We start from the raw sequence: 18,837 nt of genomic DNA on the forward strand, positions 1-18,837 counted from the left end.
GGTTTGACGTCTCGCTGCTTCCTATTGCATGAGCAGACACTAATCTGGGTTCGAAACACAGCAGCATCCAAGCTGTGAAAAAGTGGGACAGGGTTTGCCGGCGTCCTGCCGTGACAGGAAACATTTGAAAATATGGCGGTATTGTAAATGCATTTACGATGGTATTAAAGAAAGTGTCACGTAACTTCGAACAAGACCAAGAGTAACCTTGAATGCGCAGAAGAAAAATTTCAGACAAGGGGGTGGGTTCGAGGGCGTACAAACAACCGGCCGCCTGTCACTTCTCACACTCTCGAACCCACTCCCTTGTCTGAAATTTTTCTTCTGCGCATTCAAGGTTACTCTTGGCCTTGTTCGAAGTTACGTGACACTTGGTGTACACTGTCCTCGCTCTGGTAATTCTAAACGTGACATGTGACAATGCACCAAATCAAGGTTTATGGGCTTCAAAATGGGGCATAAAAAAGCAACTGACGACGGTCCGGACGTAACAGCTACAGCTTGTGGAACCGAGCACTTGGTACCGCCCTCAGTACCAATTAACGAGAATTCTGCTGTCTCCATGTATTCGGACATGATAATTACTGAGCGATCGCCTGGAGGGCGGCATCACGCACAGCAAAATAGCGCCATCAAGTTGCATCGGCAGAGGGACTAGGCCGAAATTTTTTTTTTTGGAACTTATTTATTAACAATCAGAATTACGTACATTCTATAGGTTAATGGTTTCGCTAAAGACTATTACATGTCATACAATAAAAGCCTGGAGCTAGCCACAGTACATCTACAACAACATCTCGATACCCTCCAGGATTGGTTCAAGAAATGGAGAATAAAGATAAATGAAAGTAAGTCCGTTCATATTACCTTTACATTAAGGAAAAAGAAACCAACAGTCGTCCATATAAATAACACCGTTATTCTTTTGCTGTATAAGTTCATGAAACATCTGTTTGAATTCTTCTAAAAATTTGCTTAGCGTTATGTTTTGGCTGTTGTCGTTCTGACCTCTGGTTACGTCTGCGTAGGATCTGTTTACTCTGGGAGGCAGGATTGGTAGTGTGTTGGGTAGGGGGGCAACAGGGTGAGGGTCTGGTGCTGTAGTGTAATTATCGTTTGGAAGGATAAGAGTAAAAATGGACGGAAAGCACAATAAACCACTGCAGGTCGCGGTGCAAGGGCCGAGGAGGCCTACCCCTCATACATGCAGTCATTCAAGAATGGATGGAAGATAAACAAAACACGACACGAAATAAATATAAAGGATCGAAGGGAAGAAACGAAGAGAGAAAAGAAAGTAAGAATAAATAACAAATAAAAGAAAAAGAAACGACATAAAAGGAAGAAATGGCGTCAGCCATTACATAATTTTATGCACTGTCCCGTCACTTCCTCCATCTTACGTCCAAATGTTTGCCTCAGCGACCTGTTCATTCCTTATTAACTGTTATTGTTGTTATTGTATTTGGGGCACGCGGTAGCGTAGTTGGTTGAGGTACTATGCCACAAGCCGGAATGTCGCGGGTTCGATTCCCGATGAAGCCGCTGGATTTTTCATTTGACCTAATCCTTCCAACCGCACTATGGCCCTGGAGTTGACTCAGCCTCTAACAGAAATGAATACCAGGAATTTTCCTTGGGGTAAAGGCCGACCGGCCCGGGACCCACTGGATAGGGTGTTGTGTGGATCCCAGAGCAGGTCTGGACGACTTGGAGAGGAGAGACTTGGCATTACCGGGACTCGAACTGCGAGCCCTCCGTCGTCCAGCCCGTAGTCAGTCGCTATACCGACCACTCACCCCCCAACTAGTTCCGAAGTCAGGAAAATGTGGATCTATATATCTATTCCCCCATATGCCTTCATGGCATAGTGCTTAATTAATTAGTAACAGTTAAGAGCAAAACACAAAATATTTCAAATTATGTACAATGTTTATCCATAGATTTATGTTACGTATTGGTCCCATGCTGTTCTAGGTACTTACTTACCTACTCATGGAGCTGAGCCCTTCTGGAGGAGCCGCAAATTCTACAGCTACTCAAGAATTTCCCAGCATTTTATGGAACCCGAAGGTTCATTACCGTGTTCATAAGAGACATCCACTGGTCCCTATTATGAGCCAGATCAATCCAATCAACACCATCCCATCCTATCTCTCTAAGATCCATTTTAATATTGTCCACCCACCTGCGCCTTGGTCTTCCCAGTGGTCTCTTTCCTTCTTGCTTTCCCACCAATAACCTATACGCATTCCTCGTCATATTGGAGAAAAAATGGGAGTACGATGAGACAGTACATCAGCTATTCATAGACTTCAAGAAAGCCTATGATTCAGTTAGGAGCGAAGTATTGTACAATATTCTGATAGAGTTCGGGATACCCATGAAACTAGTTAGGTTGATTAAAATGTGATTAAACGAAACGTATAGTAAAGTCCGTGTAGGTAAACATTTGTCTGATAAATTTCCTATCCAGAATGGTCTAAAACAAGGAGATGCTTTATCACCACTCCTTTTCAACTTTGCTTTAGAATATTCCATTAGGAAGGTCCAGGGAAACCAGGTGGGACTGAAATTAAACGGGACACATCAGCTGTTGGCCTATGCCGATGATGTGAATCTACTGGGTGATAAAGAAAAACACACAAACTTTAATTAACTCAAGTAAAGAGGTTGGTCTAGAAGTAAACACTGAGAAAACTAAGTATATGTTGCTGTCTCGTCACCAAAATGCAGGGCAAAATCATGATATAAAGATAGGAAACGGATGTTTTGAAAATGTGGCACAATTCAGATATCTGGGAACAACGATAACAGATCGAAACCTGATTCAGGAGGAAATTAAGAGGAGATCGAACTCGGGTAATGCTTGCTACCATTCAGTCCAGAACCTTTTTTCTTCCCGTCTGCTGTCCAAAAACATATAAATTAGAATATACAAAACTATAATTTTGCCTGTGGTTCGGTATGGGTGTGAAACTTGGTCTCTGACATTAAGGAAGGAACATAGGCTGAGGGTGTTTGAGAAGAAGGTGTTGAGGAGAATATTTGGACCGAAGAAAGATGAAGTGACACGAGGTTGGAGAAAAGTGCATAATGAGGAGCTTCATAACTTGTACTCTTCTCCAAGTATAATCAGAATGATCAAGTCAAGGAGGATGAGGTGGGCAGGGCATGTAGCACGAATGGGGGAGACGAGGAATGCGTATAGGATATTAATGGGAAAGCCAGAAGGAAAGACACCACTCTGAAGACCAAGGCTTAGGTTGGTGGACAATATTAAAATCGAGCTTAGAGAGATAGGATGGGATGGTATTGATTGGATTGATCTGGATCAGGATAGAGACCAGTGGAGGGCTTTTGTGAACACGGTAATGAACCTTCGGGTTCCATAAAATGCTGGGAAATTCTTGAGTAGCTGCAGAATTGGCGGATCCTCCAGAAGGGCTCAGCTCCATGGGTAAGTAAGTAAGTAAGTACTCCTTGGCGAGTGATCAGCTCGTCACAAGTCCTCTACCTAAACATAGGATAACACAAACACCAAACATCTATGCCTTGTGTGGGATACGAACCCACGATCCCGGCTTCCGAGCGAGCGAAAACAATGCATGCCTTAGACAGCTCGACTACCGTGACAAATGCTTCATAAAACTACAGAAACAAATGATGGCTAATAATGACTGCAGCACGTGCTTCAAGCTGGTAGGATCGAAGCAGTCTTCAGTATATCAAGTTGTGTCATGAACAGACCTGGACCACTGTTTGCTCTTAGCCTCAGAAGAAGCTGAGCCAGGATTGAAGACATCCATTAGGACCTAGGGTCTCGCATGAATATCAAACAGGTGGAAGCCGGATAACAGCTCTACAGAACACAACTTTAACCTCGCGGAACGAATTTAAACAAAAGGGCCATAAGTGAGTGTAAGTGCCACTAGTGGGAGTGACGTCATCAGGTGCCAATGCTTACAAGGAGTAGATATACAGGCCAGCAAGAAAGTAAGATGGATAGATTATGTGGCGCTTGCTTGCACGTGGTGTTATGAGAAATAAACTTAGAACCTACTGAGAAAGAATGGAAATGCATTCAGTGCCACTTTGCGTGACCTCGACGTGTACTTATTATAAGTAAGGTTAAGTTATCCACGTGATTAACTAATTAAGCACTAATCCAAGAAGGCGTGTGGGGGACTGGATGTTTTCTTGACCTCGGCACTAGCTGGAGGTGAGTGATCAACTTCATGCCACGACCGCTTTACCCCCCGGGAGTCATTGGATAGGGGGCTTGCCGCTTCAACCCCAGGGAAAGAGCCCCCGGTGCCCAATTGATAGAAGGATGGGCGGGTCTCAAGGCCGTTCTGGACGCTATGGAGAAGGGAAAGATTTGTTGCTATGCAGTTACTCCTGAAGACCTAACTCATATTGCATATGCCCAATAGCATAAAAGCTCGTATAACGTGATGTCTAGGATTACATTTTGGCATGTATGAATTTCTTTAAATGAGTTTTTAAATTTCACAAGCGGGAAACAAAGTTGAAGTTGCTAGACACAGGAGGTGACTGGTTAGTTTCACGCTTCGACCAGTTCACCTCTGCGGAAAGTGATACCTTCTGGATTGGAATGCATGCAGTTCAAACAGCATCATTAAATAACCCATAGCAGTGAATGGACGGAACATTCCATTTGTATATAGCGTAAAATATCTAGAGGTAATCTTCGATAGGAAAATTACATGGAGATTGTACACGGCTTTCCAACATCGTACGTACTTGTATATGCAGGCAGCAAACAGAAGTCATACAAAATCATGACAAGTCGAGGCCCAACACTTAAAATATAAGCATACGACCGTTCAAGTGACTAGACTGCCGTTATAGCTTGAGCTTCTAAGGACTGGGCATGATCTCTCCTGAGAGTGGTCTGACAGAGGTCTTGTATATATTGCATATACATACTCATTTTATACCATGTAATAACATGCAGACTGTAAATATTATGTACATAGTGACAACTGACTTGTTACTGCTGTGACTGACAAATGCAGACTCGTCCTCTCGTCAGAGAGGACGCGTCAGACGGACAAAATCGTAACTGTCGTAACATTTACAAATATCTGGTCATGAGCCCCAGAAGGGTCTCAATACTAGGGCGGGCAGACTGACTGACTGACTGACCGACTGACTGACAGATTGACACCGTCGGTTGCAAACCGACTGACTGACTGACCGACGGACCGACCGACCGACCGACCGACCGTCGGTTGCAACGTGGCTTTGACTTCTGTTGACTCTTCTGTAGTTTCGTTACAAAACTGGTTCTACTAATTCGATTCTCCATATGTACGTAGTCAATTCGTGTAGTCCAGATTGTAGTCTTCTGCATTGTGATATCTGTAGTGTTGTAGCAACGTTTCGGTGGAATATGCCGCGTCCATCTTCCGATAAAAGAAAGTGGCCACAGAACTGGTCTTGCCGAAGAACGCAGTTTCTGCTGAAATCCTGAAGACAACCTCCAACATACGAAACAATGTCGTCATGAACCGTTTCCCAAAAAGATTTTATCGCATCTAAGAGAATACGATGGGTGGCCACCTTAATGAATTAATTAATTGAACATACGGGCATAATAGTAATAGTGGGAGTCGAAGGGAGAGGTAAAGTTCGGTAATTAGCGGAAGAATTTAGAGAAGAACATAAAACAGAGGATGAGAGACAAAAATGAAACAGTAATTAATATAAATTTAATATAAAAAACGGTAGTTAGAGCTCTCTTTTCTTATTTGTCGTCACGGTGTAACCGCACGCGATGTTTCATGACAGAACAATATACAGTTCCCAATATATAAATGTCTATACACAAAATATCTTATTAAGAAGCGTCGTTATGTAGTTGTTACCAATGCCACATTTATGCGTGAGGTCCCGGGTTCAATTCTGTCCCCCGGGGATCGACAAGCATGACTAAGATTTTCCGTGGTATCTCTCCAATCCGTAGTGAGGCTGGAAGGATTAATTCACTTGAAAAATGTAATGACCTCATCGTGAATCAAACACGCTACCTTCCGGCTTCCAGCATAGTGCCTCAACTAACTACGCTAGCACGTATCCCAATTACGTGACTTAAAAATGCTTATATTTTGAGATAAATCACTAAACAAAATGCAAGAGTATAGAAAAAGAACAGCCTTATAGTGACAGACACAAAACCTACACCTCTTGCTTGTGCATTTCGGGTCTGAAAAGATGGCACAATTCTGAAACCCCGGTCGCCTTCTTCGGGGTGGCTCTTTCTAGTACAGAACAGATTACGTGACCTGCAAATCCTTTCGGATACCAACCGATGCGCAACAGCATAGAACAAAAAGCACAGTAACAGATATATAGATTATGAAATGAAATAAAAGAACACAGGAACAGCGAATAGGAAAAAAATAATAGAATCATGTCACGCGTAGTCGTGACTGGAGTACGTTGTTCACAAATTATTGTACTTGTATTTCATTTTGTTGTTATCAAGATCTCTGCTTGACAAGACGCAGCACATCATAGAACATTATAGCCTATATTTAAAACCAATTATAATAAGGAGCCGAATGAAGACCCTCACCCCCCCTTCCCCTTATAAACATTAAGACAATGGGGGGTCATTTAAACATATAGTACCATGTCATGCTCAACAGCCATCCATGTTGAATTTCCGACCAAACTTCTCCTATTCTGCCTGACTGACATCACAGTAAACCAGCTGTCGAATTTAAGTGGTCAGCAGTTCGAATCTGGGCTCAGGGAACGGCTGTCCTTGCTAACAGTCTTCATGGTTTCCCTCTGTTTCTTGAGGCAAAAGTGCTGGGAGTCTATGACGGCTTCCTTTGGCATTCTTTCGAATTCATTGTAACGTTCGATACGATATTAGCTACTTAATTGCAGAAGCATCCATAATATAAACCAAAAATCAATTGGAACCATAAAACACTGTTATGACCAGGACCCGGGTTTTGATGACCTGGAAATATTTAAAAAGTGACCTATAAAATGACCGAAAAATCCAGAAAAATAACCTAAAGGAGAAAAGAAAGAACACTTCGCTTCCATGTTATTGACATTTCAGAAAACATATGAAGAAAAATTCCATAAAATGGCCAAAAATGACAAGAAAGACCCTTAAAAGTCCAAAAATTTACCAAAAAATTACCTATAAAATTTACATTTCGGTAACCAGCAGCTCATATCCGAGATTTATATATTTAAGAGTATCGCATAGGACACAAGGAAAAAAAGATGACGTCATCAAAATCCGGGGCCTGGTTATGACTCTTTACTCCATGGATGAAAAAGCTTCGAACTGGAATCTAAATGATGTAATATTTCCCATAAAATAGAAGTTAATTTGCCCCTACCCCAAACACCACAACTTGAAGAATTAAAAATGAATGAAAGCAAAGCTCCACCCACTCCTTACCGTGGCACTAAGGGGGGGGGGAGTAGCTAGCTAAGCGTTCCGGTCGCTTTTTTCACAAAGGAAGATTCTTAGGAATACGCTGGATGGGCCCCCGGGTTTGTTTAAAGAGGCCCTTTCTGGCTTTCCAGCCTGTAGCAGCCGCTCATTTCAGTGACCGAAACACGGCGACCCACAGCACACATACGTTTAGCCATAGCGAGTAACCGCGTGCAGTTGACAGCAAACACCTCAGTAGCTGTAGTGCATGGGACGGTTACCCGCGTCATACCGAATGATTTTCCCTATTTTGTTGATCGTCTCTTTCGTGCTCCCTTTTGTCCCTTCACTTTCAATCTCTTCCCCTCTTCTTTGCTTAATTCTTCAACCTTTCTTTGCCGTCCTACAGTTCTTTCTTCTTATACTTCACGTTCTGTATTCTACATTTTATTTATGTCTTCTTCCTTCTTGTCTTACATTATTTCCTTATTTATTTCTTCTGTACTCTTTATTTCTGTCTTTCTCCCTTAAATTCTTTGTTCTTCCTAATTTCTTCCTGTTTTCTGTTCTTTAATTCTTAGTTTCTTCCTTGCTTCCTTTGCTCTTTTTCCATTTTATTAGTTGTTTATTTCTTTCCTTCTTTGGTCTACACTTTCTTGTTCCTTACCCCCATTCTTTTTCTTCCTCTATTTCATTCTTCCTCACTCTGTTCATTTCCTTGTTCCTATGTTTCTGCTTTTAATCCTGCTTTCGCGCTATTTTCGGTTTCCTTCTTCCTTGCCACTTCGTCTCCCGTTATTCCTCCCATTTTACCTTTCTTCTTCTCTTCCTCTACACCATCCTGCCTTGCTTTCTTCTTCCCTCGCTTCTTTCATCTGTCTGTGGCAGCCATTAAGTGGTACGATATGTCTGCCATGCGCAGGTTATATTTACACTGTGCCTTGAGCAAACACACTCTAAGCCTACATATTTAGAAATAATGCATAACGTACATACAAGCCAGGTCGGTGGGTTAAGTACCTTAAATGATTTACGGACCCTTTGTTTCAGGAGATGATGCGTGCCGCTATCAGCCATCATGTTGTCACGCGACTGATGGTACACGTCGCCATGTTGGCTTCCCTCTTGAATCCTTCCGTATCTTTCACCACCGCCAACACTACGGAAGAGTCCGACCAAGAGGCCCGCCCAGGTAACTTTCATTTTGGTTCCCATATACGACGATCTGTGTTCTTCTGTCTGTCAACATGTTCCTACTCTGAAAGTACTGAACCGATTTCGATTAAATTTAGTTTTAGGGAATTTACAAACTGTGAATAAAATTTAATTGCTGTTTGTATAGGGGAAAAGAAGCCATAATTTACACGAAGCTCAAATCAATATCTATCGTTTTGAATATTGCTGTTTTCTGTAACTTGACACCGCATATTCTGCGAGAATATTACGAGCGTCTTGACTGAACCTGCTGCGTACGTCTAGGGTTTCCGAAACCCGGTTCATCCTGTAAGATTGGTGTACGATATAAACTATGGGCCAGGTCTCATTAGGCTCTGTAACTTTACTTGGAAACACCTGTATATATGAAATATTTAATGAGATAGAATAAAACATTTTCTTTTTCTGACGATATCACATCTGTGATGTGATTAGGTTAGCTCGCTGGAGTTAGTTGCTGATATTACCTCCTACTGCTACAGTTATTCATTTCATGGCCATTCATGGAACCTAGTTATTGTTACGTTCAAGAGACGGCACCCTGAGCCAGATAAATCTAATCTACATCCTCATATCACGGTTCTCTGAGATCCATTTTAGTTTTACATTTTCATCAACACCGAGTTCTCACGAATTCTATCCTCTCGTCAGATTTTCGTACTAGAATTCCGGATGTAGTTATAACATTTTTCACACGTGTTCGGCCCATATCATTCTCCTCAAATTCATTGGCCGGGGTAACTCAATCGGCCTAGCAGTTAGGCTATTGGGTAGACGACCGGGGTTTGATTGCTGGGAGGGACAAGAGATTTTTCTCTTCTCCAAAGAGTCCAGGACGGGGCTGGAACACGCCCACTCTCCTATCCAAAGGGCTCTGTTCCCGGAGGGGGGAAGCGTCATGGTCGTGAAGTTGACCATAACCACTAACTAGTGCCGACTACTTCCCCTTGTGCCTTCATGGCACAGCGCCTAATCACATGAATAAGTACAGGAATACATTTACCTTCAGCAACACGTGACGAAGAGTTTATAGCATGAAGCTCCTCTTTACGCAGATCTACAGTCAAATCAGATGTTCTCGTCGGGACCCTGGTCTCTCATTCCTCTCGAGCCAACTGTAGCGGATAGAGGGTGTCGCACTAATTTCGCTGACAAGTGGCGGTCTCTCGGTCGGTATAGTTCGCTTGAGGACTAAAGCCACGGAGTTTATTTTATTTTATTTTTTTTTGTTCTTCTCGAGCCAACTTTAGCGGATGGGGGTGTCGCACTAACTTCGCTGACGAGTGGCGGTCTCTCGGTCGGTATAGTTCGCTTGAGGACCAAAGCCATGGAGTTTATTTTTTGTTTTTGTTCTTCTCGAGCCAACTTTAGCGGATGGGGGTGTCGCACTAACTTCGCTGACAAGTGGCGGTCGCTAGGTCGGTATAGATCGCTTGAGGACTAAAGCCACGGAGTTCATTTTTTTGTTTTGTTTTTGTTCCTCTTGAGCCAGAAATAGGGAGTACCGCTATTGACTGAGACCAACTTAGTAGGCTTTTATCTGAGGAAGCAGGCAGAGTCCAGTCTCTGGAACGTTGTTTTAAGTAGATACAGGGAGATGCATAATGTCATTGTATTAATATACAATCGTCACGAAATTTTAGATGTTTTCACAATCCTACGAATATTTTGTGTAGACCAATTTTGTATTTAGACAGATGGTTAAGGCAAAATATTGTGATAGCAAGTTATGTCTTAAGACATAGTTTATCTGTGGGTCGCGAACCCCCCCCCCCTCCAAGTTTCATTTCGCTTAGTGGTAGCTGGAATCCTACTGGGTCCACTCGGCACGGCAGCCACTGATTGGCCTATTGTAGCCTGCCCTGGGTGATTATGATGATGGAGAATTTGGTGGATTTATCGCGTATTCTAGGATCGTGGTATCACAAAACCCTAGAAATTGTTTAGCTTAAAAGAAATGTATTAGGACGAAGATGAAGGGTTACATATTCAGGAAACTTTAATAAATATACTTCTTAAGGCCAAGAAATATCTACCGCAAGAGGAGATTCTCACCAAATATGAGGGATCTAAAACACACAAACGCCTACACAAACCTTCGAATTCCAGGTAAGATCTCTTTGACCAGGCGGATGCAAACATAGACCACGAGCCCTTCCGTATATGTGGTTTATGATGACTGAGTTCGGTCCTGACATCCAACACAACTGTGGAAATTAAGAAATATTATTCATAATAATGGCCGATCGCAGTGGCCGCGCGGTCTAAGTCATGAAATGTTTTCGCTCGCACGAACACTGGGGTTATGGGTTCGAATCCTACTCGAGGCATGAATGTTTGTCTACGTCTATTCTGCGTTTGTATTGCCCTGTGTAGGTAGCGGCCTAGCGACAGCCTGATACTCCGTCCAAGGAGTCCTACCCACTGTGTATAAGAGAAACTGACTGACTGACCGCCCGTCGCAATGTGACTTTGACTTTAACTTGAGTTCAGTTGAGTTCTGCACGGGAGGCTGTGAAGACAGGACCTGAGCGCTTCGAGCTGTGAGAGCCTGACAGGGAACGGCTTGTGACGACACAGCAGGCTGGAAAAGGCTTGGCGGGTGCTGTGTTGACTTGTGAACTGTGTAGTTTAGCGATGGTACTGTAATTGCTTTTATTCAAGTCGTGTGTATAAGTAGTTAATAAATCCATTCACCAATCCAAACCCCGTCTATAGCCACACGCACACTACTGCGCATCTGATAATACACAGTGAAGAAAATACAAAATTGGGTGTGGATGTAAACGAATGAGATAAAATCAGCTTCTGTTCTTTGTTGTAGATGTTAATTTATTCGGCGAAAACAAATACTGCTCGTAATTACAAAGGAAGCACAGTCGTTCTGTTAGGAACTACGAGCAATGAGGAGGCTAGGCAAGAAGCAAATGCGGACAAAACCAGAGCACACAGAAGGTTAATGAATCCTTCAGTACTGTGGCAAAACTAAAAATTGTGGAACAAATGGTAATGAATTATAAGTGCATTGACGAATAAATTAGGAGCAGGATAAATTTGAGAGAATGCTTACTAATGCTCACTACAAAATCTATCTCTCGTCTTCCTGTATTCTATCTATAAACGTAAGGCAAAGGTAAAGTTACTTAACTAAGCACTACGCCATACGGCCCCGCCATAGCTCAAGCGGTTAGTCGCTGGCTTCCCACTGCGGCGGCCCGGGTTCGATTCCGGGGGTCTGGTCAAGTGGGATTTGTGGTGGACAAAGTGGCGCTGGGGCAGGTTTTCTCCGAGTACTTCGGTTTCCCCTGCCAAGCTTCATTTCACCAATTGCTCCACAATCACCCTCACCTATCATCTGTGGCTGGTACAATAGGCCAGAAGTGGCCGCAGTACAAGGGACTTAGTCCCACCCCACTAGCAATAAAAAAATGCACTACGCCATGAAGGCGTATGGGGGAGTGGATGTATAGATCCACATTTTCTTAACCTCTTCACTAGTTGGAGGTGAGTGGTCAGCTTCACGCACGGGCCACTTTACCCCGGGGAAAGGGCCCCCGGTACCCATTGAATAGGAGACTGGGTGGACCCGAGGGCCGGTCTGGACGACGGGGAAAAAAGAAAATTCTTTAGCTTACCGGGACTCGGAACCCCGACCCCTCGGTCGTCCAGGGCGTAGCCAGTCGCTATACTAACTGTGCTATCCCGGCTACATCTACAAACGTAAACTTTCAAATAATCCAAACTGTAATCTTTCCGTTTCCTGTGGGTGTGAAACTTGGTCTCTCTGCCTAGAGAAATAATTCTGATTAAATTGTCTGAGAACCGAGAGCTGAGGAGACTGAAGAAAACTGCATAATAGTGAACCTTACGCTTTGTAGACTCGTTATTCACCAAATACAATTTTTTTTTTCATTGGCACTACAGCCCTCATTTGGGCCTAGCCCTACCTCCATGAAACTCTCCGTTTCACTTCGGTTTACTAGATCTTACACATACGGTAGGACTCCTTGGGCGAGTGATCAGCTCGTCGCAAGGCCTCTACCTGTAGACAAACACAGAAAAACGCACACAAACATCCATGCCCTGAGTGGGATTCGAACCCACGATCCTTTCTTCCGAGCGAGCGACGACAGTGCATGACTTAGACCGCTCGGCTACCGTGACCGGCCAAATACAATTTTAGGGCGATAAAATTAAGAAACAAGGAGATGGGCAGGGCAGGTACAACGCATAGGAGAGATAGTAAATGCAAACAAAGCACTGTTTAGTTACACAGTGAGACATTTAGGTCATTATATTTACCTGCCACCCATCTCATACTTCGTGGGGTGATCACCAAAAAGTACACTGCGCACTTTATTCTAGTTTCCGGTTATTCCCGCTTTTCATATTTACATATTCTCTTCAGCATCCTGTTCTCTGACATCCCAATCTATGCCTCCCCCCCCCCCTCCTCCGGACAGAATGAGAGACCAAGTTTCACGTACGTATAAAACAATCTTCGAGCTTCTACATGCTAATTGAAAAACAAAAATCTTCACGATACGGCAAGAGAGCTGAGCTAACCTGTCTGCTTTAGCTAAACAAACCATGTATAAATGTAGGGTAAAACGTCAGGTAGGGTGTCTGCTGTGGGGCGTTTGGGAGGGGAGGCTGTAAGGACTCATTGGCCTATTCTCATTTCACAATTAATTACGAAATTTTGAATGTTGTAGACAGTTGGTAGGGCTTCTTGGTTGGGGAATCAGCCTGTCACAAGGCCGTTACCTACACAGAATAACACAAACACAGAAAAACAGCCTTGAGTGGGATTCGAACCCAAGATCCCAGTGTTTGGGCGGGCGAAGACAATTCGTGTCTTAGACCGCACGGCCACTGTGGTCGGCTAACTTCATTATTCGATGCTGTATAGTCTTGGCATATTGAATTCGTCATTACATAGACCATAAATAAATGAAATAAGTGTAGATCGAGTGGTATTGTTCCTTCTGCGAGCGCGTCAGGATGAAAAATGTAGTGTGAAACCAGGCCTGCTGCTACGTACGCCTAGTTTGTGCCTTCCCCTCCCATCTCACAGTCACGAGAGAACCGCTACGTTGCTTTGTGGTACTACAGTCATCTCACGGAAGAAAGACTTCATTAGCTCGGTTCCATTCAAGAGTAGATGAGATCGAATCGACGGAAAACAGATTGCCGACACTGTCGGACCAGGTTGACAAACAGAGACTGTTTGTCTTATTCTCTGTTTGTCCTACTTATACCCGAAACACTGACGTGGCTTTAGGAACAACGCCAGGCCTTTGTGTACAGGGGTGGGGTTGTGTGTTCAATTCCTAAGCCCCCCCCCCAGACTTCTGCAAACAAAGTATCTCTTTTAAGAAGACATTACAATTTAAAAGATGTGCTAATAAAGGAAAAACATATTTACTCGTATATTAAAAGGGCTTATGTTCTGCGGTCGCTCGGTCGGTATAGTTCGCTTGCGGGCTACAGGCCACGGAGTTTTAGTTTTTTTTTTTGTTTTGTTTTGTTTTTTCAATTGACCTAATCCTTCCAGCTGCACTATGGCCCTGAGGTCGACTCAGCCTCTAACAGAAATGAGTACCAGGAATATTCTTGGAATATTCTTGGGGGTAAAGGGCGGCCAACCATTCCGCCATCTATGAGCCGATTGTCTAGAAAATGTGGGAACCTCAACATCTCACAACCCTATGGGCCACCACGGCCTGTTACATGGATGATTTTACTTTTACTTTTTACTTTAGTTAGTTTTTGTATGAATCTGTGAAATGAAACGATGTGTTCGATGAACTTTCCGAAAGGACCCCGTACAGCCGGCAAGCATCGTTGTATCCCAAGAGCGTTAGGACCTACTGTTTGTGTTCGGATAATGGGCTTCTGGGTTGTGACACAGTGCAGTACGTGTGACTTCAACGCTTTGGAGGAACATGTCCCCGTCATAAGGTTTGACGTGGGTAGGACGAGGATGCCGGGCACTAAGCCCACTGGGGCAGAGCTTTGTCACTCCAGTCCTGGATAATGGCAGGAGTATGTTCCTTCGAAAAATCTTGTATCTATCTACAAGAGACCACTACTATGGTGAAGCCCAGAAACGTATGGCAAGTAGGTAAGGATTTGATAGGAGACATTGGTAGCTATTTGAAGGCACAATTCTCTAATCCGCCTCGAGATAAAATAGAACGAAGAACAACTGCAAGTTTCGGTCTCCGAACCGAGGTGAAAACCTAAGACATAACTAATGTGAAACAGAAGCGCTAACCAAAACACCGCGACTTTCGGATATTACTGCAAACTAATGCGAGTAAAGTTCTGTAGAAACAGATGGTTATGACGCGCTGTTGCTGCTTCTAGATATTCAGTTTTCGAGTTACGAGATACGGGCAGAAAAATCCTCCTTGTTTAACCATCCCGAAAACCGTAGGACTTCAAGGAAAAATTGTATTGAATATGAAATATGTGTTTCATTTTTCTCCACAATTTTGTGCCAAACAATTTTTACCCAGATAAATATTTAGTAAGACGCGCCATGCCGAGCACAGACAATCACGTAGGTCTCCTATAGCGTCCATGTTATTGCCGAAATCAGATACAAATAACTGTAAAAGATTTTATAAAAAACTCCTAATACCAGATTTCGTGAAAACCCCTTCAGAAGTTCTTACACGAGGACAGACAGAAAAACATGGTTAAGCTATAAGCGGTGCATTATTGCATCTTTTCGTTGCGAAGGCGCTAAATAAAGAAATGCTTGTTACTGTAAGTTCCTGACGTTTAACTTGATTGTTTCATCCACAGAACAGGTGTTGGGCAGTGTCAAGGACTCTCGTGGACTGTTCTCTCCTCGGATGGAATATGACGAGTGGACGCCGCTCGGACGAGGGGACCCACTGAAGAATGACCCAACTTACGATTATGTACCTCCAGTTCTGGAAAGAGTCCATTACTGGATCGAGCCATCATCTCGGACTCCAGATCCACCGATTCCGACTATTGGACACGCTTCGAAAGAACCGGAAGTCAGCCTAGTATCTCACAAGAGACCCAGTGGCTTTCATAGAGAGACAGATAATTCGTCAGCGAACTCCAGGAGAGACATATACGATCCTATCTTTCTTAAATTTGTAGATGGACCAACATTTTCCACACAGCATCGAAATCAGCACTACATCTACCACCACCACTACCTTAAACGACCTTCATCTACAGCTTCACAGGAGCCAAAGGGTGCAGCATCCGTTCATTACATCTCTCCGTACCACTCGTCATACCAGCAGAAGAATCGCCCGAAAGAAAGACCACATGAAAGCCACCCTCTAGCTGAAAAGCCCTATCAGAAAGAGAACCATAGAACAACAATTGAGTCATCAGAGCCATCAGCGAAGGACCATACGGAAAAGAAACAGCTCAAACCATCTTTCGAGACTCCCGATTTCCAAACGGAATTGCATATTCATAAAGAAGAGAACCAACAACCGAGACCCCCCTACACAATGCTGATGCCTCCACCTCTGCAAATAGCAAATTCTTTTACAAGTATGTCAGACACCCAAAAACTGCTTAAAGTGGCAGAAATAAATAAGATAACGACACAAGCCCCGTCAAGAGCACACCCTTCTGTTACACATTCCAATCTTGTGCACCAGCAATCATCCATTTTAGCCACGCTCGAGTGGGAGGAAGGAAAGACTCAGCTAGCAACCCTGGCAGCAGCTAGCAGTCAGATGCCCTGGAAGGTGTCGACACCTGCTAAACACGATAAATATCCTTCCGGTAACCTTCACCATGGATCATTCAGTGCTACAACTGTCCAGAATCCTTCGCCAAACTTTGAAGTGATACCATCAACGGAGATACATTTCAACGACGGTAACAACGTAAACGTCCCCACACACCAACAACACTCGCAATGGAGTTCAAACCTGGTGACAACAACAGCGACGAGTACTGCAGCAATGACAACGGCTTCTCCTCTGACAACAGACCCACTGTTTTCGCACTACAAGCAACCGGTAGAACCACTACGAGGTCCGATGTATCTCATCATACAAGGGCATTCTAAAGTTAAAACATACGGGGCCATTAAACAGCAGAATTCTTATCACGGTATTCCAATACAAGAAAGTAACGATATTAATCAACAGGGCGGTGATGAGCATAGCAATGACAGGGTCGGTAAAGCACTACAAGATTATACTGGGAACGGACCAGATGAAGACCACATCATTAATTCAGGGAAAACAGAAGCTGCATACCTACAAGTTCAAGATAATTTTGAATTCTTAACGAAAACCAGCGCAGATAATAACAAAACAGAAGATTTTAATCTTAGACACGCTGCAACAAAAGCCTGGCCTTTCACTGACAAAGATGGAATTCCCACAGAGAAAAATCGACTGATGAATTTGGCTGATATCAGCCCACTTCGCTATGATACTGCTGAAGAACTTATCGGAGAGTTCCGGAGAGGACAAAAGTCAGGGGTCTGCTAACGGAGCACACTTACAGCGCCCCCGTAATCGGATTCTTCAGTTGCTTGCACAGCTTGAAGAGTGCTGACGTGTTTAACTGCAGAAACTATTTCTCAGCATCCGACAATGAAACTGTTACACTATTGCGCTAATGAGTGTAGGGGACCAGCAGACCCATGCAGAAGGTCTCGAGTTCGAGACCATAGGGATTTAGTGTGGATTACTCCATAAATCTAACAAAACTTTGTCAGGAGTAACAAGCCCCACAATGTCACCGTGTTAGAAATATTCGTTAAGCTGTCAGTCTCCTCTACCAGCCATTATTTTCAATACCATCCTTTCGCAGGTAGAAAGACAGATATCCTGCGAGTGAATGCTCCAGTGTACGCTGTGAACTCACACTTTGACCACGGCCAGGAGAATAGAGCTCAGAGTGGACAGAGAACACATCCTAAGGCATAACCTACAAACAGCAATGTTGCTTTTTAGTCCGGATACTATGATTAAAGAAACAATCCTGTCCACTTATATCTATTGATAATAACGGAATATCTGCCGTTTTATGATTCCAAAAACTTCATTATGAGGCGACGTCAGCAATTCAAATTAACTCGTAATAGATACAGTCTCCGGGGTTGGAAGAATTTTATTCCAGCCCATATAGACGAAGTGTTCAGTCATTGCAAGAGAGTGCCCAGTATACAACTTTCGTTACAAATACTGGCAGTATTTATAGGGAGTGAATATTTATGATGTATATTAAATATTTATTGCTTTAAACCCATAATTTTATAAGACCCTATTTATATGTTAAAATTTGTTCTATTAATTTTTCTTATTTAGTGTGATATGATTTTCGCAACAGGCTTATTTTTTACGGTGACGAGTTGTTAGCCCCANGCTAGGGAGTATCATCGCACTCAAGGACAAACATAGATAAGGGCTCTCAGCTGAGAGGTACAGCGAGGTACAGTGCTTGGACCTGCCAGAAGACCACACTTTTCTTGGGCCATTATCTCCGTAACCGTTCAACTTTGGACATAGGTGTTTTGGGTTATATCGGCATACTTTAACATAAGGAACACCCTCCCGAAGTTTGGCACATTCCTCCTGGGACACCCTGTATATATATATATATCCTTGCAGCCGCACTACGGCCCTGTGGTTGACTCAGCCTCTAACTGAAATGAGTACCAGGAATATTCTCGATATATTCTTGGGGGTAAAGGGCGACCGGCGTGTAAGGCTGACAACCTTGCCGCCATCTGTGAGCAGATTGTCTACAAAATGTGGGAGCCTCAACATCTCACAACCCTATGGGCCTCTACGGCCTGTTACAGGGATACTTTTTTTTATTGCTAGTGGGGTGGGACTAAATCCCTTGCACTGCGGCCACTTCTGGCCTATTGTACCAGCCCCAAATGATAGGTGAGGGTGATAGTGGAGCAATTGGTGGAATGAAGATTGGCAGGGGAAACCGAAGTACTCGGAGAAAACCTGCCCCAGCGGCACTTTGTCTATCACAAATCCCACTTGACCACACCCGGGATCGAACCCGGGCCGCCGCTGTGGGAAGCCAGCGACTAACCGCTTGAGCTATGGCGCGGCCCAGGGATACCTTTATTTTACTTCTTACTTTTTAAACCAAGTACAGACCAGCTCAGAGATCAAAGATGAGCAATTCTTTTTTAGCGTGGCGTC

The 18,837-nt window shown here is 43.6% G+C and overlaps 1 protein-coding gene across 2 annotated transcripts in view; it reads left to right on the forward strand.

The window, feature by feature from the left end:
* Nucleotides 1–18,020, forward strand: part of LOC111862063 — a 40,305-nt gene extending 22,285 nt beyond the window's left edge. Inside the window, exons 1-3 of one of the 2 annotated variants that reach the window (XM_033750544.1) lie at nt 3,896–3,915; nt 8,483–8,624; nt 15,464–18,020. In XM_033750544.1, coding sequence (XP_033606435.1) covers nt 8,486–8,624; nt 15,464–17,157 — 1,833 coding nt within the window. In that variant the 5' untranslated portion in view covers nt 3,896–3,915; nt 8,483–8,485 and the 3' untranslated portion in view covers nt 17,158–18,020. Of the gene's footprint in view, nt 1–3,895; nt 3,916–8,482; nt 8,625–15,463 lie in introns of those variants that run through there. The other variant, XM_023847136.2, reaches the window with a different exon arrangement.
* The last annotated feature ends 817 nt before the right edge of the window (nt 18,021–18,837 follow it).

This window comes from Cryptotermes secundus, unplaced genomic scaffold (assembly GCF_002891405.2).
Source record: "Cryptotermes secundus unplaced genomic scaffold, Csec_1.0 scaffold400, whole genome shotgun sequence".
In the NCBI taxonomy this organism is placed as follows: Eukaryota; Metazoa; Arthropoda; class Insecta; order Blattodea; family Kalotermitidae; genus Cryptotermes; species Cryptotermes secundus.